This window comes from Pseudorca crassidens, chromosome 20, assembly GCF_039906515.1.
Source record: "Pseudorca crassidens isolate mPseCra1 chromosome 20, mPseCra1.hap1, whole genome shotgun sequence".
NCBI lineage: Eukaryota > Metazoa > Chordata > Mammalia > Artiodactyla > Delphinidae > Pseudorca > Pseudorca crassidens.
The window spans coordinates 4871755-4895541 of NC_090315.1; the positions used below are offsets into that span (position 1 = coordinate 4871755).

The 23787-nt window shown below is 59.3% G+C and overlaps 3 protein-coding genes and 1 long non-coding RNA gene across 4 annotated transcripts; 3 read left to right on the plus strand and 1 right to left on the minus strand.

The window, feature by feature from the left end:
- Positions 1 to 12: 12 nt before the first annotated feature.
- GARIN5B (golgi associated RAB2 interactor family member 5B) lies at positions 13 to 7520 on the plus strand. The gene is given in 6 exon segments (XM_067719064.1): positions 13 to 2090; positions 2508 to 3213; positions 3216 to 4134; positions 6274 to 6361; positions 6452 to 6926; positions 7044 to 7520. Coding segments are annotated over 4 exon segments (1779 nt in total). The 5' UTR covers positions 13 to 1964; the 3' UTR covers positions 6302 to 6361; positions 6452 to 6926; positions 7044 to 7520.
- COX6B2 (cytochrome c oxidase subunit 6B2) lies at positions 7062 to 7985 on the plus strand. Its single transcript, XM_067719326.1, is given in 3 exon segments — positions 7062 to 7173; positions 7590 to 7690; positions 7804 to 7985. Coding segments are annotated over 3 exon segments (264 nt in total). The 3' UTR covers positions 7855 to 7985.
- A 4934-nt stretch (positions 7986 to 12919) lies between these two features.
- KMT5C (lysine methyltransferase 5C) lies at positions 12920 to 20487 on the minus strand. The gene is made up of 9 exons (XM_067719142.1): positions 20374 to 20487; positions 18491 to 18625; positions 18157 to 18322; positions 17681 to 17790; positions 16687 to 16850; positions 16508 to 16527; positions 14665 to 14801; positions 14400 to 14560; positions 12920 to 14105 (listed from the first exon to the last, which is right to left on the minus strand). The coding sequence occupies exons 2-9, from the start codon at positions 18598 to 18600 to the stop codon at positions 13606 to 13608; spliced, it is 1368 nt and encodes a 455-aa protein (XP_067575243.1). The 5' UTR covers positions 18601 to 18625; positions 20374 to 20487; the 3' UTR covers positions 12920 to 13605.
- LOC137214934 (uncharacterized) lies at positions 19337 to 21480 on the plus strand. Its single transcript, XR_010939096.1, has 2 exons — positions 19337 to 19678; positions 20403 to 21480. It is a non-coding gene; the product is annotated as an uncharacterized lncRNA (long non-coding RNA).
- The last annotated feature ends 2307 nt before the right edge of the window (positions 21481 to 23787 follow it).

Genomic DNA, 23787 nt, shown 5'->3' on the forward strand with positions numbered 1-23787 from the left:
TAAATATTTAATGGATAGTTACAGAAGGTTACCCTGTGACCAACAGTACTAGTACAGGACAAGGCTGCAGGCTCAAGGTTGTTCATTACGGCAGTGTTTACAACAGCAAATTGGAGACAACCTAGATGTCCAACAGTAGGCGATGGTCATATACATGACAGTGCATCCATGTGATGGAATACACCAGCCATGAAGAGGGATGCTACAGAGCCTGCTTTAGGCATAGAAGAAGCGGGCCACAAGGCTACAAACCACTGTGTGATCCCCATTTTGTATAGATACGTATAATCCATGGATTATTTAAAAATCCTAGAAGGAAATACACCAAAGTGTTGACTATGGCCACCTCAGGGTACAAGGTGGGGGTGGGATTGTGGGTGACTTTCGTTATTTGTGCTTCTCTGTATTTTCCAGAATTTTTACAATGACCATGTATTTTGCATGACACATGAAAAAATAATAACCACTATATTTAGAATGACAGAACATCAGCACCCCCCGCCCCGAAAGCCCTCAGAAGGCGACAGGAATGGCCATTCACTGTGCGCCTGCTCTGCGCCATGCCTTAAGTGTGGGGTTTTACTTACAGGATCCCGTGCATCCTCCAGTACCCCCCAATTTTACAGATGGGGGAAGCTGAGGCTCCTCAGGGATGCCTGTCGTTTAAGGCCACACAGCTAGGGAAAGGCAGAATATGATTTTGCCAAAGGTCTGGCTTATTCCAAACCTCATGTCCCTTTCTTTATAACCAATGTACAGCAACCGTTGCCACGGACACAAACAAGTTAGATACAGGGAAACTGAGGCTCCTGGGGGTATAGACCTTACCCAGGGTGTAGAGATGGGTCAGTGGCAAGTTGGGACTGTAATTCAGGCCTCCCCTCTTAAGAGTCAGAAACCCTTTTGTTTAATTATTCACTTACCACATCCCAGACGGCCCCTCCCAGGGCCCCGGGTCGTCCTTAGTTTGGGTCTGGAGCAGGGGCTTCTGATTCACCCACCCCAGCCCTCAAGACTCCAGGACAGGTTCCTGGAGGGGAAGGGAGCTGAAGGCCCCTGGAGACTTCCCAGGAAGAGCTGCAGCTGTGTCCAATGAGGTCACAAAGCTCCTCCACGAAGGCTCCTCCCCCAGGCCAGGGCTGAGCACCCCTGCAGGGCCATGTCCAAGCCCTGGGGAAGCTCCACCCTCTGGAACCGCTGAAGCCCGAGGGTCTGGGGCCAGTGGGCTGGGGGGCTGGCACCCTGCCTCCGTGTCCCGGGTGACCGACACTTTCTGCAGCCATTATGAACCGGCTCTGGAACATCAGGCGTTGGGAGCCACTCCAGGGCCCCCTGAAGTGGGTCCCCACCCTGGGCGAGCTGCAGAAGACCCTCCAGAAGGGCGAGTACTTGCCCCTCCGCCCGCTGCCCATGTTCGAGAGTAACTTTGTCCAGGTCCCTGGCTCCCTGTGCCCTGGGGGCAGAGAGGGGCAGGAGGGAAGGGAGACCCCCTGGGCTGGGGGATTTGGGCCCAGGAGGGCACAAGGCAGCTGGGGGGCTCGGGGGTGGAGCTCTGTGTGGAGGTGCCAGAGGAGCATAAGAGAAAGGAGTGGTCCCAGCCCCTCTCCCTGGATCCCCAGGTGACCAGTCGAGGGGCCCCAGTGTATGTGCACCACAGAACCAACCGAGTGACCATGGGCGTGGCTGCCTCCCTGCCAGGCCTGGTGTTGCCAGACATCCTGCTGATGGCCCAGCCCCCCCGCGGGCAGGGAGCGCTCCAGCCTCGTCCTCACCAGGTGCCGCCATCCCCCCATCCCCTGCCACCTCGCCCCCATCTCCTGCTCTTCCACTTCCATCTCCTGCCTCTGCTAGGATGATCCCGCTGGACCTGGCCCACCTCTACGTCCACGACCTGTCTGCCTGGCACCTGAAGCTGCGTCTGGTCATGGGCCGCCGCTATTACCTGGAGCTGGACGCCCCTGACAATGAGGTCAGCTTCCTGTTTGACTGCTGGATGCGCCTCATCAACCTGCTCCGGCAGCCCGCCACCTCCTAGGCCCCCAGGACCCTTCACACGCCCCCCATGGACCCGGGCCACGTGGCACCTCCAGGTGGGCCCTGACCCCACAGACCCCTGGGGGCAGCTATGGTTCTAGATTCGAGAGGGTGCCAAGACCAAAAGCCAGAAGTACAGGAGCCCCAGGAATGGAGCTGGGGCCAGGACCCCTGGCTCTGAAGGAGGAGGAGGCCTGCACTCCAGAGTCTGAGGGAGGAGGGACCAGGGGCTGAATACCTGGGTCTGAGGGGGGAGGGGCTGGGGGCCTGGACCCCTGGGTCTGAGTGGGGAGGGGCTGGGGGCCTGGACCCCTGGGTCTGAGGGGGAGAGAACAGGGGCTGGATACCTGGGTCTGAGTGGGGAGGGGCTGCGGGCCTGGAACCTGGGTCTGAGGGGGGAGGGGCTGGGGGCCTGGGTCTGGGCATCTCCACTGGCCTTGACCATCCTTCCCCTCCCCTCCATCTACCTACAGGGTTGCTCTGATTCTGAGGGGGCCACATGCCTGGCAGGTTTACTTGAGACCCCTTCACTCTGTATCTCAGAGGACAGCCCTGAAATGCCCTTGCTGGGCTCCTGTGATCACTTGCATATGTACCCGTGGCAACAGGACATGGACGACCTGATGGACCCGGAGGCCAGCACCTTGTCCACGTCCTCCCTCTGCCCAGCCGCCTACCCTCCTGACTTCCGCAGGTGCAACGAACAGGCCAGGCCTCTGGACTCCGTGCAGAGACTGTGGCCGCCGCCCTCCCAGAAGCCCCCAGCCATCCCTGCTGCCTCTTGTAAGGCTCCATTCATCCTTGACCAATCCCAGAAGTTCTTGGCTGTACCTGCTCCATCCCGGAAAGCACCAGCTTTTCCTGCTGCTCCCCAGGAGGCCCCAGCCACACCTGCCCCATCTCAGAAGGCCACACATGTATTGGCTACGCCCCACAAGGCCCCAGCCATGCCTGCCCCATCTCAGAAGGCCGCGTATACACTTGCTGTTCCCCTGAAGGCTGTGTCCCCCCCTGCTCCAAACAGGAAATCTGTGTTCCTACCTACCCTGTCCCATAAGGCTCTGACCTTACCTACCCAATACCAAATGACATTGGACCCTGCCACCACTGGCGTGTTGCCTGTGGGAAGTCACGGAGGAGATGTGCTTGAGAAAAGCAAGCCTGAAGGGAAGCCAGAGCCGTGGTGTTGATGGGCACCCAGGAAACAAACATAGTAGAGGTGAGGACTCAGAAAACATCCCTGGAGCTGCCTTTCACCACCACCGAGAAGGAGTCGGAGGAAGTCCTGGTCAGCAGAGCCCAGGATGTCACCGCGGATGGCTTGAAGGGCAAGGGCAAGTTGGAGGACAAAGTCCGCAGGATGAAGGAGGAGATCTCTCTGGACATGCTGGGCTTCAAATCCAAGGAGGTGGGGCAGCAGCAGAAGTGGATCAAGACCCAGGAGCTGGCCATCGAGGAAGCCTCACAGGGGCAGACCGGGCCCTTCTCAGTGGAAGGGCTCACCCGTACCAAGCTGATGATCACTGCCAGTTCCAAGGATCCCTCCTTGAGATCAGCTCTGTTCAATCTGCCCTGCTGGCTCTCAACCCAGCAGGGGTCTGCCATGCCAACTACGGACACGGTACCCCTCAGCACCACCAAGGTGTCCTGGCTGGAGGAGATGCCGGTGGTGGTCAGGGAGCAGCCACAGTTGGGGGCCTGGGCGACGGGGAACATGCATCCATGGGCGGAGGGGGAGGAGGTGCCCCGGGACCCAAAGGGGCCTTCCAAAGCGTCCCCCTTCCCCAAGCGTGCCACCAACAGCCCCAAGGTGAATGCTGCCTCCCTGACTCCCATCTCTCTGCCCTCAGCAAGGTGGGAGGACGTAACGGAGTCTCCTACCTCTCTGACCCCTGTCTCAAAGATGGAGGCCAGGGTCTCCCAACAGCCCAGGAGAGTATCTCAAGAGCCCAAGAGGGTGCCGGACCAGTGCCCCATGGCCACAGTGGGGTCGTCTTTGGAGATTCTCTTGCCCACTCTCTTGGAAATTGAGAGTATGAAGGACATGGCCTCCAAGGTGGAGAAGATAGAGGAAGTGGGCATCTTTGCTCCTTCGCCCAGGTATTTGGGGTGACAGCTAACGTGTATTGTCAACTCTGTTATCCACGAGGTAGAGAGGATCATTCCTTCTTTTTCCACTTTCCTTTGTGCTCTCAGTGTATAGTGAGTGTCAACTACGTGCCAGGCATCATTCTATGCACTATGGACATGGCATTGAGCAATTTGGGGAGGGGGTGCTCCTGGCATCTTTTGGGTAGAGTCCAGGGACGATGCTCAACATCCCACAATGTATGCGATGGTGCCCCACAGCAAAGTATGATCCTCCACAAAATATCAGTAGTGCTGAAGCTGGGAACTCTGACAATAAAATCCACAGTAATTATATTGTACATTATTAGCTGATAGGGCTCCGGGCAAACAGCAGGGTAGGGAGGGCTACGAGTGGGGGTAGGCAGCTTCCAGTTTTGGATTGGGTGGTCTGGGAGGGCCTCAGTGAGCTAGTGTCATTTGTGTAAAGATCTGAAGGAGGGGAGTGAGGAAGCCATGTGGACATCTGGGGAAATTCGTTCCCTTCAGAAGGAACAACCACTGCAAAGTCCCTGAGGCAGGAATGTGTACGATGTGCTGGACCAAGAGGGAGCTCCAGGACAGCCCAGAGTAGGAATTGTGGTCACAGGAGTCACGAGGGTGGCACCATCATGTGGGGCCATCTTAAGTACTTTGGGTTTGATGCTGAGCAAACTGGAGGTTTTGAGCAGAACGGCTGGAGTTGTTGTATGTTAGAAAGGACTCTCTCTGGCTGAAGTGTGGAGAAGGTAGAGGAGGAAGGGTGGATGCCGGGAGAAGAGTGGGGAGGCAGTTGCAATGACGCAGGAACAAGATGATGGTGGCTTGGACAAGAGGGGAAGGAATGGAGGTATTGAGAAGTGGTGGGGTTCCAGAGATACTTTGATGGTTGAGCCAACGGATCAGCTCGTGGATTGGGCATGTTGACATGGCATTGAGGTTTGGGATCTGAGCCACTGGGAAGATGCAGCAGTCAAGGAGGCTGTGAGTGGAGTAGATGTCAGGGACAAGATCAGGAATTCCATTTTGGACATCTTGATTCTGAGATGTCAGGTGAGGATGCGGGGTACGCAGCTGGACACATGAGTCTGGAATGATTTGGGGAATCATCAGCAAATGGATGGTTGCTGCAAGCTATGAGACTGGAGGTCACCAGCGAGTGACTGCAGGTGGAGACAGAGGCCAAGGTGTTTAGGGAAAGGGGAACCATAGTCAGAGAGTGAACACTGAACAGCATCCTGAACACCAGGTGAAGAAAATGAGGAGCATCGTGAGGGCAGCCGTGTCAGATGCCACGAGCAGGTGAAGGAAGACAGGACGAGAGAGGACCTCTGGATGTAACAGCAAGGAGGTGACCTGGTGGGGACGAAGACCTGAGTGGGGCAGGCTTAAGGGAGCACAGGAAGTGGATCACCGTGCTGCAACTCTTGAAAACATGTGGCTGAGCGAAAGGAGCTAGACACAAAAGGCCACACAGTGTACGATTTTCGTTTGCAAGAAATGTCCAGAAGAGGCAAATCCGAAGAGACACGAAGCAGATTGGTGGCTGCCAGAAGCTGCAAGGGATGGGAGGAACGGGAAGTGACTGCTTAATGGATTTGGGTTTTCCTTTTGGGGTGATGAATATGTCCTGGGAGCTAGGTAGTGGTGGTGCTTGCACAACATTATGAATGTAATTTATGCCACTGAATTGTACACTTTAACATTGTTACAATGGTAAATTTCATGGGATGTGTATTTTCCCACTACTTGTATACATACATATGTATGTAAAGAGGGGAATCGGAGAGAAGGAGTAGACCAGCTCTTTCCAAGTGATCTGCTGGAAGGGGAGGAGGGACCTGAAGAGGAAGCTGGTATAGGATGTGGGACAAAAGAGGGCTTCTTAAGAGGAAAGAGATATTAGTGCGTTTGGATGTTGGGGCAAAGGATCCACAGTCAGACTTGATATTAAGGAGGCAGGAGGGAGGGACACCTAGGAGGGACACTGGTGGAAACGTGGATTCCAGCTCAGGCTTGGCGGGCCCTGGAGCAGGACCACGCCCCCTGCCCCCCATCAGCATGTATTTATTGAGCAGTTACTACTCTCTCCCTGCCGATCCCGCAAAGCCCTCTCTGGCTTTCTCTCTGCAGCATGCACGGTTCCCAGCGGCCTCAATAGCGGGATGCGGGGGACTCAACCTCAGTCGCCGAAGTGTCCAGAGGAGCCCAGCGGGGCCAGGTAGCCCCTGAACCCTGCAGATCAGCCTTATACCTGGCGCTGGCGTCCAGGAGCCCGGACCCCACCCTGTCTCTTTCCTCTTCCTCACAGGCCCCTAGGTGTTGTGCACCTCTACTGTAAGAATCAGGGTCCTGAAAAGGCCGGGCGGGGATGCTCCTTCTCCGGTAGAGACCAGAGCTATCTATATCTTTATATATTGGGGGGGGCGGGGGGCGGGTCGAGGGAGAGCCCGCGTGGTGGCCCAGTTTCGCAGAGATTAAAAGCGTGAGCCTGAGACTCAGCAAGAGCAGCGCCCGGGTGCCTGTGTGTGAGCGCCGGCCCCAAGTGGGGGTGTCGGGCCGGAGGTGGGAGTCGCGGCGGGGGAGGCGGGTCCACACCGACCCCGCCCCGCGTCCCAACGCAACGGCGCAACGGCGTCCATTGCCTGGGGCTCCGGGGGTCCCAGCCAATGCGACCGGGAGGGTCGTGTTTTTCCTGGGCTGGGACCCTCGAGACTCAGAAGCGAGGGTGTCCCCGGACGGAGCCACAAGCACAACTGAGCCAGTGACCCGCTGACATCAGCCTGGTGAGGGCAGGACGGGTGGGAACGGGGGCTGGGTTTCGTGGTGGGGGTCAGGAGCTGAGTGCGGGTCGGAGCGAGGGGCGCCCCCTAGGCCCCACAGAACCCCATCCCTCCCCGCAGGAGACGCCGCCTTCGTGGATGTTGGGTATTGATTGCCCAAAGCCCTGAAAGGGGAGATGGCCAACGGCACCCTTCGACCCGCGCTTCCCCAAGCAGAACCAGACCCGTAACTGTTACCAGAACTTGCTGGGTAAAACCTCGCGGGCCAAGTTAGGGGGAGCGGGTGAGAGAAGGTGGGAGGCAGGAAGGGGCGCGCCCCACCTGAGGACGAGGAGAGGGTCCTGGACTCGCCGCGGGGGCGGAGACCGTTGGGGTGGGAGGTGGAGTGGACCACGGTCTGAAGGGGCGGGACCTACCTGGGAGGGGAGGGGCCTTGTATGATAGGGCGGGACCGATCAGTGGAAGGTCGGGGCCTATTCTGGAGGCGTGCGATCAAGTCGCGGAAGGGTGGGGTGACAGAATAGAGAAGGCCTTGCGGGGAGGAGGCGGGTCTGCAGCTGGACCTTTCTGGAGGGCGCGGCCTTGGCGTGGAGGGGGCGGGGCGTGCTTGCGACCCCGCCCACCTGCCCGCTCCTCCCCCCCCCCCCCCCCCGCCCCACTCGGCAGACTACCATCCCTGCGTTAAGAGGATGAGGCGCCGAGGGAAAAGCACACAGCACTACGAGTATTACTTCCGCGTGTTCCACGCGCTGTGCCCCATGAGCTGGGTGAGCGGACAGAGGGGCAGCGCACAGACGGGCCGGGCGAGGGTGGATGGGCCGGCTGAGCTGAGCAAGCGCCCGCTCCCCACCTTCCTCCATCCTACCCCCCCCCACCCCAGGTGCAGCGCTGGACCGAGATCAAGGACGGGACTTTCGCTGCCAAAATCTAACGGCCCGAGGGCGGCTTCTCCGAGGGATCAGTATCAGTGTCATCACCCCCAATTCTCTCATCTTCCGGGCCCCACCACCCCAAACCCTGCCCCATCTTTAAGCTACAAATAAAGCTATGTTATTGCTGATATTTCTTCTTAATGTCTGGTCAGTGAGGTGCGCACGGGGGCGTCGGGAGATCCTCCCTGTCTGTGCCCTGCAGCCAACACTACTGGTTCTAATCATGGGAGGGGTGAGGGAGGACTGGGCTCCATCAGGGCTGGTATGGAGGGAGGACAGTCAGGGTAGGAGCAAGCTGAGCCCCCCGCTCCCACCCCCTTCCCACCTTCCCCCCTCCAGCAGGCAGCAGTCTCTTCTCAGCAGGGTCTCCCTTGGCTCTTTGAGTCCCAACACTTGCCCACCAGGACAGTTCCAGGGTCCTCCTGCCTCTCAGTCCCCACACCTACCTGTCACCCAAGTCCTCCCTCCACCTCCACCTTCAGGATCCTCTTCCCCTCCTGGACCACCTCCCCAGCTGGCTCCTGGACTTCCTGCCCCACCCCTTCCATCCCATCTCAAGTTCCAAGGAGTCTTTTATATACCACCCAGCGCTGACCCCATCACTCCCTCCCCTGCTCCCCACCCTTCCCGGCTTGCCACCACTCCCTCACTCCCCTGTCCCCTTTGACTCCACATCCCTCCCAGTACATCCCCAACCCCATCACATGAGCCCCTCCCAACAGGGTGCTCTGCGCTGGTCCCCTAGGTCTTTGGAGCGCCCTGTCCACAGCCAGGAGCAGCCTTTTCTCCTCTGATCAAACACACGTCACTTCAGTCTCTCCTGCCAGCCCGTTCCTGACTGCGAGCTCCTCCAGGACGCTCAGAGCTCCAGGATAAATTCTTCTTCGCTCCCGCCCCACTCGGGCTCTGGGCCTGCCCTCAGCCAAGCTCAGGGACCACAATGCTGAGATTCATCCTGATTCCAGATGCCCCTCAAAATGTCACCTCTCCGACCACCTCCTTCCCCCCCTCCCCCCTCCCCCCCACCCCGAGCCAGGCTGAGGAGTGACCCTTGACAGAGCTCAGAGCCTGGGGCTTCTAGCCTGACCTAGATGGGCATGAGTCCTGGGCATCAGGGTGGCGGTGGATTTGACTTTCTGCCTGAAGCTGTCAGTCTCCTGGGGCAGCCTGGACCCCCAGACTCTGCCTGAAGTGATCTCATGAGGTCTCCATTCAACCCAGGGTTCAAAGGCGGCTACTACTAATCATGCGACAACTTACTGGGTGGCCCTGGACAAACCTCCTGGCCTGCGTCACCTCAGTCTCCCCAGCTGCCAACAGAGACGGCGCAAAATCCCATTCTCAGGCGGGGTGGAATGCGGGGGCTGGGTAAGCTCAGGGGAGAACTGGCTCCACCCATCCCCTCACCCCTCTATGCTGCCCTCACCCCCACCCAGGGCACACCCCAGACGTGCCATCTCCCAGGACGGCCCCACCCGAAACCTTGGCCCCGGGCCCCTCTCAGACCACAACCTGAGAGGCAGAGGGGCAAATGAGGGCATGGGGTGTGGACTCAGACAGACAGGCTGGAAGCTACAGGAGGGGTGAGTCGTTCACGTGACTCCCCCGACCTGCAGGCCTCTGGCCTGCACAGAGGTGGCGCTGCTGCAGGAAAGAAGGAGCGCTGTGATGCCACGCAGACCAGGCAGCTCTGAGTCACCGATGAATGGGGCTGGCGGCTGTCTGAGCACTTGGTGAGGTCATCCAGGTAGCATCCAAGCACAAGGCCTGACACCTGTGCAGCCACAGCCAGCCTCCCGACCTCACCAGAGCGCCAGTGCTGGCAGTGTGTTCTCGCCCTGTGGGCCAGCAGCCCCTCCCAGTTCCCCCTTCTTTCCCTCTGGGGCCAGGATCCCTGCCACCATCCCTTGACCACTCCTGGGACATTCTTACACTCCTGGCTTCCCTTCTGGCCACCACTGCCCTATGGATGCCTGAACCCAGGGCAGGGCCAGACCCACTTCACTTCCAGCTGGCTGGGCCAACACTCTCAGGCCCCAAACTCTGGCTCTGAACACCTCTTCCTAGGCTCCTGGGTCATCTTCGCCCGCCCAGATCCTGAAACCCCCAATGTCAAGCTCACTGTCCCGAAACAGCCTCCCGGGACAAAGGAAACTGACTTCCCCATCCCTCCTCACAACCTGCATCCCTGCTCTCCTCCTCCTCTCCCTGCTACCCCCTCCCAGTCCCAGCCCATCAACCGCACACTTACCCTCTTCCCCTCCCTCTGCAGCTCCTTCCTCCCAGTCTACTGACAGGGTCAGGTGCTTCCCGGTCAAAATCACAAAACCACTCGGTGCCCTTCACCCGTTGCTCCATGAACCCTCCAGGCACTGCTCTGGCCCTCGTCTCCACCCACTCCCCCATCCCACGGAAGCCACTGCTGAAACAAGCCCTGAGTCTCCAGTGGGCACGGCCTCAGCCTCCCCTCTGGTGTCTGCCTCTTTCCCATCCCAAGGACCTCAGAGCCTGGTTGAGCTCTGAGAATGGGTTCAAGTCCTGGCCCTGAAGCTTGCCAGCCTTGTGGCCCCAGACAAACTTCCTAAGCCCTCTGCACTGTGGCCTTCTCACCTAAAATACAGTGATAACGACACCTAGACTTCACAGGGCCGTGGGGAGGGTGATGCTGTGTCACAAGCCAGGACAGCGTCCAGTGCAGCCGTCCTCAGGGTGTGTGGGTTCTCTATGTAACTAATTTGAGGCACTCAGAGTCCTCATGTCGGCCTGATTCTGGTGCCCAATATCATGTTGGAGGTGGGGGTGACTGATCGTCAGCTGCCCTCCTGGATCAGCAACCCCAGGATGACCAACACCATCAACAGGGCCCTGGAGCTCCTGCAGGCATCTGGTCAGCCCATGCACAGGGTAAAAGCATCAGAGAGCTCCCCCAAGGGGAGAAATGGGATCCAGGATTGGGATGTCCTGCCTGGCTCCCTGCTGTCCCAGTAACCCAAGGAGGGGAACTTCGAAAGCTTTGGGGAAGGCACTGCAGAGTGCGGGGCTTCCTGAGACTCTGGCCTGTAATTATTTCCTGTTTCTTTCAACTCCCTCCTCCTCCTCCCCCAGCCAGATTCCCCGTTTCCTTGCTCTGGCCCCCAAGTGTATGACGGGGTTCTCAGCTTGACCTTGACCCTTCGACCCTCCCCCTGGGGTTCCCAAGCCCCAGCTCCACCCAAACATCCCAGGGCCCGCCAGCTCACTGGACCCAACACACACTCCTCTCACTTCCCTATCGTGGTTGGGGCTCCATCTACCTGGTGGTTGAGGCAGAAACCTGGCAGCAAGGCGGGCTCTGTCCACGTACCAGCTGTGCGGCCTCAGGCAGACGTGCCTGCCCTCCGACTACCTGCAAAGGCAGGGGGGTGATCTTGGTGGCACTGCTGTGAAGGTTGATGCCAGATGCACAGAACCTGTGACCAGTGTCAGCTGTAGTTACTGTCCTGGAGGTCTTCCTTCCCTGTCATCCTGTCACTCTAGCCCAGTGGTTCCCACTGGGGGCTGGCTTTGACCTCTAGGGGTACATTTGGCAATGATCACAGGTATTTCTGTCACCACTAAGGGGATGCTACTGGCATCTCGTGGGTGGAGGCCTGAGAGGCCACTCCTCGTCCTGTGACACAGGATTAGCAGCTCAAGACAGCAGCAGTGTTGAGAGTGAGAGACCCCGATCACTGGTTTCTAATCTTCGTGTTTTGGGTTCCAGACACTTTTGAGAGTTGGATGAAGGCTCTAAACCCTCTGCGCCAAGAACACGCCTGTGAATACGCAGTTACTACATTTGAAATGGGATTCCAGGAGGTTCTTGGAACCTCCAATGTCCATCCAGGCTAAGCCTCCTTACTCTGCTGTCATATTTGCCGAGAAGCCATGAATTTCTGCTTGTCTAGAGGGACAAGTTCTTTAGCGACTGTGTCAACCATCTCTCTTCATTCTCTTCGTTACCACTTGCTGACTGGGAGGCCCTCTCCCTCATTTTTAACCTGAGGGAGAAAACTAGGAGGGTTCAGTAGGATTTGCATGGAAGAAAGACACATTTTCTCATTCTGAAAGGGATGAAGCAGGCTATACATAAATATGAATTTTAAAGTAAAAAAAAAAAAAGTTACCTGCTTTGAACTGTCCCCATCCCCACCCCCAGGTCCACTGTGGAAGTGCCCCTTCCTGGGCCATCTCCTTGGCCCACCCAAGTCTTCCTGCAGCCTCTCCATGTGTGTTCACTCCCTCTTCTCAGCACCCCCATGTCCCTCATGCATATGGCCTGGCCTCATCAGCCTCCAGGGTAAACTTTTCCAAGGCTGGTCGACATGGAGGAGATAAACTGGGGCCTGCAGCCCACACACGACCCTCAGACGTTCCTGGCTTGTCCTCATGAAATGGCTGTGAGGCCTCAGTGAACAAAAAAAACATATCCACAAGACGCTTTGCAGCGGGTGCCTAGTACCAGGAAGCACTCACTGATTGTAAGCTGTTAGTATTTCCTTCTGTAGAATGGGGGTTGAGGTGAGAATTAAGAGACGATGGGGGGGAGTTCCCTGGTGGCCTAGTAGTTAGGATTCTGGGCTTTCACTGCTGTGGCCCGGGTTGAATCCCTGGTTGGAGAACTGAGAACTGAACTGGATCAGAAGAAACAAGAAGATTCACTGTCCTGGCCTCACAGAGCCAGGCCAACCGAGATGACACACGTGAGATCTGGGAGGGGCTCTGACTTCAGACAAGGGTGATCTGGCCCCAGGTGACCCGGGACAAGTCACTCTAATTGCTGGACCTCACTAATCTCATCTGAAAAATGGGGAGACTCCCCACCTGGGTGAGAAGATGGGACTGAAAGCGTTCTTTATGAGCACAGTTTGCGCCTCTGTTCTCGGCCATCCTCAGAGCCCACTGCCCTTCCACCCTTCCAAAGCTTTCAGCGCCCAAAGTCTGGGCTGCTTCCTCCTGATCTGGTCTCCCCAGCAAGGCGGAGGGTCTCACCCTCCCAATGGACATCACTTCAAAATGTAAATCAAGATGAAATGCTTCCCAGGGCACTGCTTATGACAAGGTTTTAATAAAATAAAATAGAAAGTTCAAGTGCTTCCAATCCCCCAACATACCCCATTCTGGCGTGGGGGAGGGGAGGGAGCCCCCACAGCCCAGTAGCACCAGGGATAGCACCATGAGAAAGATGAGGTCGCACCGGCCTCCCTGAGACCCACGGGGGTGGTGGGGACATGCCCCTGGCCGCCCCCTCGTCGCCCCCCACCTCAGACACAGAGCCGAGAGCACACTGACTCCCCTCTGTAGGGCAGTGTCTAGGGAACGCCAGCCCATGTCAGTTCCACCTCCTCCCGAGGCCTGGGCTTCTTTGGAGAAGCCACGGGGCGGCCCCCACCCCTTATGGCTTTGCTCCCTGGGCAGGAGAAGGCGGGTGGGGAGGGAACAGCTCCTTCAGCCCTGAGGCTGGGGCTGGGGTGGGAGGGTGGCAATGACCAGGGCTCCCTGCTACGATGGGGGTGGCTCAGGGGTCAGCAGTCACGAAGGGTCAGGGGTCAGATCCCCAGGGGGTGTCCAAACCAACCCGCCCCGGGGGTCAGAGCTGTGCTGGGGTTGAAAGTCAACGCCCTCCCAGAGGTCCAAGAGCTCCTTCTGGAGGTCGGTTACTGAGAACTCAGGGCAGAGGGGACCAGGAGGGACGCCCTCCTCTCCCAGCCTGGGCCTCCCTGTCCAGCCCGTCACGGCCCATCACCGTTGACATCCAGGTCAATGGAGCCATGGCTGACCACGAGCCGCAGGCGCTTGGGTGGGGAGAAGGGGGCAAAGGCAAGGGCCTGCTTGGGGATGGGGATGGGGCCTGGGGTCCTGGCGGGGACGGGAGTGGCAGTGGCAGGCGGGGCCGGGGCCACACGGCTCAGATCCACACGTACCACGTAAGGCAGCCCGTAGCGCCGGGCCCAGTGCCAGTCCTGCTGGGGGGCCCAGCGGGCACGGGCGGCCGGCCCCAGAGCCACTAGGGCCTCCGCCCGCAGGCAGCAGTGGGGGCCACAGCCTCCCCATCGGTGCAGGGAGACGCGGGCAGCACGGAGAACGGGGGGCGCCGGGGCCCGCCGGGGCTGGGGGCGTCGGCGCCTCCGGGGGCGCACCCGGAGCTGGGGCTGAGGCAGCCACTGGAGCCAGAGGGGTGAGGCATCGGGGCGGGCGCCGCAGGGCGGGGGGCGCAGGGGCTGGCAGGCAGCTGTGGAGGCCCAAGGGAGGGGGAGTGGGGAGAGAAAAGGGCAGCTGTGTGAGCAGGGCCTCTTCAGAGGGGAAGAGCTCCTCCTCAGGCCAGCCGCTACCCCCCCCACCCCTGCCCGATGCTCTTCAGAGGGGGACAGATGAAGAGAGGATGTTCAGGAGTGAGGTCCTGTCTGGGGGACCAAGTGGGGGTACCAGGAGGGACAAGACGAGAGGAGGGCAGAGAAGGGGCTGGGGCTGGGGGAGCAGCTGATGAAGACAGGCCAACAGGACAGGGTCCCCGCCCCACACTCACCGCAGAACAGGTCCCGGCGCAGCGGGGGTGGGTGGGCACAGGCCCGGGGGCCATCCAGGCCCTGCTGCAGCCGCCGCTTCGTCTCCCGGAGCTCATACTTGTCCATGGGCCGGGGCGGCAGGGGCTCCTTGGGCTGCAGTCGGAAAGCTCCTTCGCCTCTCCTAAGGATGGGAGGGAAATGAGGGAGCGAGGGGTGGGCCCTGAGGATGCACTTCTGGTTCCCAGGATCCCAGGGACCGTGTCCCTTCCTGCAGGCCATCCCCACCTCTCGCAGGTGTAGCATTCACAGTGCTCATTCTTTTCACCGAAGAAGCCTTCGCCGTAGAAGCATGTCACCTCGTCCCCTGGCTCGATGTCCCGGAGCACCTTCACGCAGGCTGCGTTCCCATCTGCAGGTACGAACTAGGGGCCAGGAGGCTCAGCGCCCTGTCCTGGGGGTGGCCTGGCTCCACCCCGCCTGGCTGGCACCCTGGCCTCAAGGGTCCCCCTAGGATGGGCAGCGCCGGGAGCCCGGGGAAGAGCCCTGCCCAGGGCCTGCCCTCAGCATGCACTCCCTGACCCTCCCCCGTTTTGCTGGCTCCCACCCTCCCTGCAGGACATGACCTAACCAGCCTCTGGCAGCGCACACAAGAACTGATTCCTCCAGCACTCCTTCTTGGGCTCCTCTGAGACACCCTGCCAGCCTGCACCTCAGTGGCCGAGATGTGCGCCTCTGCCTGGCTCTGCATCCTGCCCTCCCCGAGGCCTGTGTCCACCCCGCAGCCCCAGTCCAGGATCGCCACCCCTCTCGCCTGCCTGCTCCTGACTCCAAGCTCCCCATTTGGGAGAGGCAGCACTCCCATCCATCCATCTGCCCGCCCACCCATCTGTCCATCCTAGCCTGACACACACCTGGGAGTGCCCCTGGCCGCCCGCCCACCCGCCTGACGCCAGGACAACTGGCCGGCACCTCCCGAGCGGGCAGTGTTGGGCGTCCTCTTTCCCTGCCTCCCTGAGACCCCAGCTGCCCCTCATCACCTCCTACGCAGCTCTGCCCCAGGCCACCTGCCAGGGCCACCCCCGAAGCTCCCAGAGCAGCGGCACCAGGGCCTCTGAGAACCAAGCCCCCTTCACTCACCCCGTGGGAGCCTCCACGGGGCAGACCCAGCTCATGCTGACACACGAGGCGGGAGCTACTGTGCCTCCTCGCTCTCCGGTGTGGCGCCTCCCCTCTGAGATGCCCTAAAGCGGCCCCATTTGCCCTCAACACCTAGAAAAATCCTACTCCTCCTTCAACGCCTAGCTCCAGCGTCACTTGCATGCAGCCTGCGGTTCCACACCACGTGGTGGCTGACCCCCACCTCACCGAGCTTTGCTTGACTCTCCATCCTATCCAGCGTCTGTGCCCTGAAACCCACGGAACAGTGTGCAGAGTCACAGGACGCTGACACACACCCAGCCTTCACAACTGTCCCAGGAGGCAAGTTCTCCCCATTTCCCATCCGAGAAGAGAAAACAGGGCCAGGGCAGCAGAGCCAGGACTCAAACCCTCCCCACACCCCTGGGGTCCCAAGGGCGGCCAGGTGAGCCCCACACTTGGCAGGGTGCACACCCAAGGCCTTACAGGGGCCACCTCCCCACAACTCCTCTCTCTCACTGCTCCGTGCTCCACACGCAGCACAGGGTGGGGGGTGGCCTCCCAGAACCTCCTATCGGGAAGAGTCCTTGTCCTCCAGGGCAGCGCTTGCTCTGACCCCACCCCAGGAGGCCCTCCCCAGCCTCCTGCTATCACAGCTGCCGTGGGTGTCTCCCTGGGAAGCCCGGGGCCCATGGCACAGGCAGGGGCACTTTGTGTCTCCCCATCACCACAGTCCCGCCAAACTGGCCCAGCCCCCCGCCCAGGTTCAGAGAAGGGAGAATGCGGCCAGCAGGTGGCAGCCTGGGTTCCAGTGTGACTTTAACCAGAGCCCCTCCCTCCTCTGACAATCGCACAAGCGCCAGTGCTGCACAGCCAGGGGTGGGAAACTACTTTGTCAGACGGGGAGACCCGGGACAGTTTCTGGCTATTCGCCGAGCAGAAAGCCCCTCCCTCGTGCCCATTCCTGCGAACGGGGGTCCCCAGGTCTCACCTTGCAGTTGGGTTTGCAGTCTGGAGCCAGTTGGGGGGTCGCGGGGAGAGAAGAGAACTGGGTCAGCGAGCCAGAGAGCCGGGGCTCAACCCCTCCCCCGCTGGCTCCTCGCACCACCCCGCCCCCGGCCCCGCCCCCACTGCCCCCTCCGGCCCCCCCAGCCCCCTCCTCGTCCCCACCGTGGTTGATGAAGGCGGCCGGGCCGAGCCACAGCTGAGCGCTGCGCTTGCGGGTGGAGTACATGATACTGAAGTCATTCTCCCCGGCCCTCAGCAGCCCCTCGTCCGCCTCCCGCAGCTCTGCGATGCAGCCCACCAGCAGCTCCAACTTTTCGTTCTTTTTCCTGCCCAGAAGCCAGGTGGTGGGTCTGTGAGCACCTCCCTGACCACCAGTGCTGGGGACAGGGGCCCCTCATCCCAGGCCTCCGGCGGGAAGAATCGATGGGACGCACCAGCCACCGCATTCCAGCTCCCAAATCTGAAATTCACCCACCGTTGCCTCTACACCTGCGCAGGCGCGGCACCCTCCACCTCCTGAAAGCCTGACCCGCATCCTCTCCCGCTCTTGGTTCCTCCAGCCTCCAGTGCCCACTGCCTCGGCCTCTCGCAGTCCAGTCCTGCCCGGAAGTCCCCACAGGCGCCCCCGCACTCTTCACTAGACCCTTTGGCTCATCCTTCGGGCCTCAGCCTAGGCCTGGCTCCCAGGAACACTCTCAAAATTCCCGGGCAGGCTCGGGACTCACTGAGCAGCTGTGGTCAGCCCTGTGCGCTCACTCAGCTACCACCTGCCTTCCCGCTAGAATGTGAGCAGTGGGCAAGGTCCTCTTGTTCACGGTCCTGCCCCGTACCCAGCAGCGATTGCTACGCAGCAGGGGCTCCAGTGGGGATGAAAAAAAAGACAGCACAGTCCTGGGTGCAAGATCAGTCCTTTCTTGGCAGCCCCAGAGAGCCTGGGTCTCGAGGGGATCTCATCTCCCAGCAGGGCCGTGGTGGGCCAGGAGGGTCTTGGGGGACCAGACCCGGCCTCCTTTCTCTCAACACAGACATCTTCATGGCCCTGTCCCGAGTGTCCAGTCTCCTCCAGAAGGGAGGGGGTTTCCTCCCCCAGCAGCCCCCAGGGAGGGATGCCTCCTGTCAGGCCTGGGGCCCTGGGAGGCATGTTCTGCCCTCTTACCAAGCGCGGGTAGACACAATCTTGGCTCCATTTGTCTCCATGGAATAACGGGTACAGGGCAAGATGGTGAAGCCGCTTTCAGGCAGGAAGGCTCGGAGGTAGCGATAGATCTGGGGGAGGTGAGGGGTGGCAGGGTGAGGACGTGGGGCAGGGTCGTCCTCGGCCCTCTCTCCTGGGTTCTAGTCCTGCTCTGCCACTGACTCGCTGTGTGGTCTCAGGGAACTCACTTCCCCTCTCGGGGCCTCAGTTTCCTCATCTGTCAAATGAAGAAGTTAGACTCCATCTTAGAGGGCCCCCCAGCTCTCCTTTCCTAGGATTCTCTGAGCCTTGCCTCAGATGGTCCCAATGGCTAGGAAGTCAGGGAGTCCCAGGGAGCTGTGCTGAAGGTCTGCCCGGCAGGGCGGAGGACCCAGGACAGGCAGAGGAGACGGGGAGAACACGAGGGCCGAGGGGAGGGAAGGGAAGGGCTCCCTCACGTGGGTCTTGAGGGCAGCCTCCTGCCGCGGGCCCCGGCTCTGGAAGTAGTGGGCCATCCAGCCTCCCAGCGTCAGGGCCCGGTACGCAGCCTCCAGGTCCCGCTGCCTCAGGAAGGCCTCCAGCGCTGAGCGCAGGTGGTGCTGTCGCCGCAGCGGGGGCACGGGGCTGGGGGAGAGGGCACGCCTGGGTCCCAGGGCCTTGGCCTATTCCCTCTGGGCCTTCCCAGGCCCCACCCCCACCCCCACTCGGAGCTGAGAGGAGGATGGGGCTGAGGGGTGGCAGTGGAAGGAAGGGGTCCCGAGCCCTCGGTCGCCCTCCCCCAGGTCGCCTCACCTGACGTTCATCTTATGGGTGCGGAAGCCGAGGTAGGGGTCCAGGACGAGGCTGGTGGCGAGGTCGTCATTCTCACACAGTTCCCTGGCTGTCACTCTGTCGGGGCCCATGGTGCCCCAGGCACCATGCTGCCTCCTGCGGAGAGTGGAGAGCTCAGGGCAGGGGCAGGGGCGGTGCCCTGGGCGTGTGCCTGCTCTATGTCACTTATAGGTTGTGTGAGACTTAGGCAAGCCCTTCAGTCTCCTCATCTATAAAGCAGGGAGAAAAGCAATACTGACTTCACAGGGCTCTCGGTGAAGATGAAATGCAACAAGTGCTTCTGACAATGGGGAGATCCCCAAAGAAATGCCAGCCACCATCGTTAGTAGCTGCATCTCCTCCAACCACCTATGACAGCCCCGCCACGTGCACACACACTCGCAGACCCTGTGCGCACACGCAGATTCCCCAGGACCCCCATACACACCACACACACACACACACACACACACACACACACACACGCAAACGTGCCAACTGGCTCACGGAAGGCTGATTAATTGGCAGTCTGGGATAACCCTAAAGGCTTAGTCCTGCAGGAGGTGGAAGTCAAGGGGGACCCAGCAGCTCCACCTCTGGCCCTCACCAAGGAAAAAGCCCAGACTTCCTGCCCAACCAGAACTGCTTGTTCCTCTGCCCATCCCCACTCTCTCCTGGCCTTGGCCTCCACCCCCATCCCCAGCAGCCCTTGGGAGTCCTCAGAAGGCTCTGGGTGAAACCCCAGGCAGCCCGAGTCGGAGGCGGGTGAGGGGAGGGAGAGCAGAGGAAGGATCCCAGCACCTGCTCTCTCTCCAAGGATTCCGGGGGAGGGAGGGGCACAGAGGACAAAGCGGGGGGAGGGGGGGAGAGAAAAGGAACGGTGTGGAGAGGCAGAAGAGGCCCATAAAAAAATAGGAGAAAGACGGGGATTAGCAAAACGAAACAAAACAAGCCTCCTAACCCCGACTGCAGAGGGCCTGGTGGGCACCGACACCACGGTGCTTCAGGGAGAGCAGATGGGGGACGGCGAGGAAAGGGGAGCTGGAAAGAGATCAGGAGCTAGAGCAGCTGGGAAAGGGGGTCGAGAAGGCACGCAGGCTGGGGATAAATAAAGAGGGGGCGCTGCGGGAAGGCGCTGGGACAGAACGGAAGCTGCAGAGGGGCAAGCGGGTAATACGGACACCACAGGGAGGGAGCTGGGGCAGGGAGAAGGGGCGGGGGTGCCTGCGGGGGAGACCGAGGGCTGCGGGAAGGCTTGGGGATCCAGGGAGGACCCCAAGAAAGCTAGCAGGGAGACCAGGGGTCCAACGAAAGTAGAGAAGGACCTGGAGGTCCAGGGAGGGTCCTGAGATGGTATAGGGGGGCCTAGGGGTTCCAGAACGGGGCTTGGAGAAGCAAACAGGGACAGGGGAAAGTCCTAGGGATCCAGGGAGGAGCACAGAAGAGCCGCGAGAAGAGAGCCTGGGCTCCAGGGAAGGATCTGGGTAGACAGTGAGAATCCAGGGGAAAGGCCTGAGGTCCAGAGGGAAATTAGGGGAAGCAGACAGGAGCCTGGGGAGGCAGGGAAAGTGCAGGAGAAGGGCCTGAGACCCAGGGAGGGGAGTGTAGAGTCAGAGGGCGAGCTGAGGGTCCAGGGAAGGGCCTGGAGCGCGAGAGCGGGGCCTGGGTAAGGAAGCACAGGAAAGGGGCTGGGCGCCGAGAGCAGCCTGAGGCTCGCCGAAGGGCCAGGAGACGTGGGCGCCTGGACACGAGGAGGGGCCGGGCGGGGAGGGGGACAGTCGGGGCTGGGGACGACCGGGAGCCAAGGCGGCGCGGGGCGGGGGCCGAGAGGGGGCTCAGAAGTCGGGCCCCGCGCCGCCCCTCACCCGCTTCTCCTCCTCCTCCTCCTCCTCAGGCGCCCGCGCTGCGGCTGCCACCACCTCCCACAGCCTTCTCCAGCTCTCTTCAGACACGGTCGCCGCGCCTCCCGTCTGCCCAGCCGGGCCCGCCTCGCAACGGCCGTCACGGCCTTCCATTGGCCAAGGTCGCCGCCACTCTTCAGTCGCTCTGAAGCTTGCGCCGCTCCCGTTGGCCGGACTCCGCTCTGCCCCTCCCTGCCCGCCCCACGGTCAGCGCCCCTAAAAAACTCCGCGTCGCCCTCGCTGCTGTTGAGAGCCGCCAACTGCACCCAGTGGCTGCCGCCGCTGTCCTTCCGGCGCTGCCATGGAGACGTATCCCCGCCCACGGCCCAAAGTCGACGCCCTCATTGGCCGAAAGCGTCGTCGCTCCGGGAGAAACGCGGGTTTGGGTCGGGTTATTTGGGTCCAAGTGGAAAGAGGGCGGGTACCGCCTGCTCCAGAGCCCGTATGTGATTGGTTGGCCTTGGAGCGACTCATGCTTCCATTGGCTAAGGTCTCCGCCTGTCACCATAGAGTCGCGACCTCCCTGTTCTTTTTCTGTGGCGAAACCTTCGACCACCAGAGGGAGAAAGCAGGGGAGGACGGGAGGGGGGGTGAATGCGCGCGCACCTCCTTCCCCCCGCCTGTCTGGGCCGGCGGTTGCCAAGGCGACAAAACTTTATTGACAACCCTGCCCGGTACAAAGGGCTTTTCGCTCTCTTCCTCACTCCTAGACCACCTTCTCTTCCCCTAAATAACCTGTTTAATTTTGAGTACCCACAATACACTCTGTGGGTGAAAGGGTCAGAAAGAAGGAGATTGATAGGTGGGGGCTTTGAAGAAAGCCCTGACTCATGGGGAGCTCCCATGGGGCACCCCCCCACGCCCACAGTTGAGATCACCCCTCTGCTCCAGTCCTAGAGGCAAACATAATTCGTAATTCATCATAATTACGCCCAGAATAATAAGCCCCACACTTGGAGCAGGCGGTCTTTGTTTTGTTGCCGGCTGTATATCCTGTGCTCTTGGAACAATGCGTGGCACGGAATAGGTGCTTCATTAATTTGTGCTGAAGGAATGAATGTATGAAGCTGGTTTCTGCAATCCTTCACTCTGTGACTTTGGAGAAGTGGCTTGCCGTCTCTGGGCCTCAGGCTCGCATCTATAAAATAAGGACCACACTGGTCCCTCTTTGAGGGGTCTTCCTTAACACCCTCCTAGGTGTCCTTCACTCGTGCTTCCAGCCTCCCACCCTCTGTTCTTTCCCCAGCTGGGACTATCCCCAGCTCGGAGACACCCCCAACCCAGGTACCCCCACCCCCATAAGGATGGCTATAGCTCCGGAGAAGAGATGCAGCCTCACCCGGAGAAGGGGAGCCAGCAAGCAGAGAGGACCCTATAAAAAGCTCAGCTCGGGGCTTCCCTGGTGGCGCAGTGGTTGAGAGTCCGCCTGCCGATGCGGGGGACACGGGTTAGTGCCTCGGTCCGGGAGGATCCCACATGCCGCGGAGCGGCTGGCCCCGTGAGCCATGGCCGCTGAGCCTGCGCGTCCGGAGCCTGTGCTCCGCAACGGGAGAGGCCCGCGTTCCGAAAAAAAAAAAAAAAAAAGCTCACCTCAACTGAAACAACACTGTAAATCAACTAAATTCCAATAAAAATTAATTAAAAAAAACAACAGCAACAAAAAAACTCAGCTATTCGGGAAAGTCCTATCAGCAGGTCTGAATCTTAAAAGTGCAGCCCTGGGCTTCCCTGATGGCGCAGTGGTTGAGGATCCGCCTGCCAATGCAGGGGACACGTGTTCGTGCCCCGGTCCGGGAAGACGTGCCGCGGAGCAGCTAGGCCCGTGAGCTATGGCCGCTGAGCCTGCGCGTCCGGAGCCTGTGCTCCGCAACGGGAGCGGCCACAACAGTGAGAGGCTAGCGTACCGAAAGAAAAAAAAAAAGTGCAGACCTTCCACCAGCGGGTGTACACCCTAGAGAAATTCTCAAAAATGTGAACAAAAAAATAAGCACAAGAATACTTGCGACAGTGGTGTTCGTAAGGGTGAAAAACTGGAAGCGGCTTAAATGTCCATCACATGAGGCATGAATTAAATGGATCATGGTATCTTTACACAGGGGAACACCATACTACAGTGAAAGTAAGTGAACCAGCACTCTGTATATCAACCTGGACAACCCTAAAGCATGCTGCTAGTTGCAGAAGTTTACATAGTCGAATGCACGCAGTTTTAAAACACATAAAACAGGGGTTGTGTGTGGACGCATGAAATGATACACAAACTTGCATGGGTATGATAAGGGACGGGGGAGTCCCAGTGGCGACCTCTGTGGGCAGAGCGGAAGGGATGCAACCAGGAAAGCTACTCAGGACATTGTTATTTGTAATTTTTTTGTTTTTTAAGCCCGGAGGTGGAAGCCCTGAGTTCATTGTATTCACTGTCTGTTCTTTTTCTACGTGTCAGAAATATTTCATAATACAAATAACATTTTAACACGCCAATGCCACTTCCAGGATTTTATGCTAAAGAAATAACTGGACAAGTGTTAAAATATTTAAAGATGTTTGTCTCAGCATTTGTTGAAAAAGCAGCAAAATAGGAAGAGCCGTAATGTCCAGCTGTAGGAGGTTGGTTGGACCGATTACAGCATATTCGCAAGATGGAAGAACAATAGTACCTAACAGTTGCTGAGATCTTAGCACACTCCAGTCACTTTGCAAATAGTCCTGTGAGGGAGGGGCTGTTATTATCCCCATTTTACAGATGAGCAGAGTGAGGCTTTCCAAGGAGGTGTAACTGGCCACCACATTACAGAGTTTGTACTCTCAACCCCTGCTGCTACACTGCCCGGACAGGATCCAACTGGTTCTCGACCCACAGATGACATAAGAGACACCTCGGAAAAATGAATAAATCTCTGACACATGCCACAACACAGATGAACCTTAAAAACATCATACTGGGTGAAAGGAGCCAGAGACAAAAATTCACATATGGAGTAATTCCATCTCTATGAAATATCCAGAATAGGTGAATCTGGAGAGACAGAAAACAGATCTGGGGAATTCCCTGGCAGTCTAGGAGTTAGGGCTCCATTGCTTCCACTGCAGGGGGCATGGGTTCCATCCCTGGTCGGGAAAATAAGATCACACATGCCTCAAAGCGGTGTGGGGCGGGAGGAAGCAGATCTGTGATTGCCATGGGCTGGGGAGAATGGGGAGTGACTGATATTGGGCATGGGGTTTCCTTTTTGGATGAAGTTCTGGAACTAGAGAGCGGTGATGGTTGCAAAGCATCGTGCATGTGCATAATGCCGTTGAATTGTGCACTTTAAAGTGGTTAAAATGGGGTTTCTTTGGTGGTCCAGTGGTTAAGACTCCACCTTCCACTGCAGGGGG

What these genes read in the sequence shown, in the direction of transcription:
- KMT5C (XM_067719142.1), bottom strand. Translation starts at nt 18,600, where the DNA reads ATGGGCCCCGACAGAGTGACAGCCAGGGAACTGTGTGAGAATGACGAC. An exon ending in GGCCGCCTTCATCAACCACG is followed by an intron (nt 16,528 to 16,686) that starts GTGGGGACGAGG and finishes AACTGGCTCCAG; the next exon opens with ACTGCAAACCCAACTGCAAG. An exon ending in GCGCCGGGACCTGTTCTGCG is followed by an intron (nt 14,106 to 14,399) that starts GTGAGTGTGGGG and finishes GGGCCTCCACAG; the next exon opens with CTGCCTGCCAGCCCCTGCGC.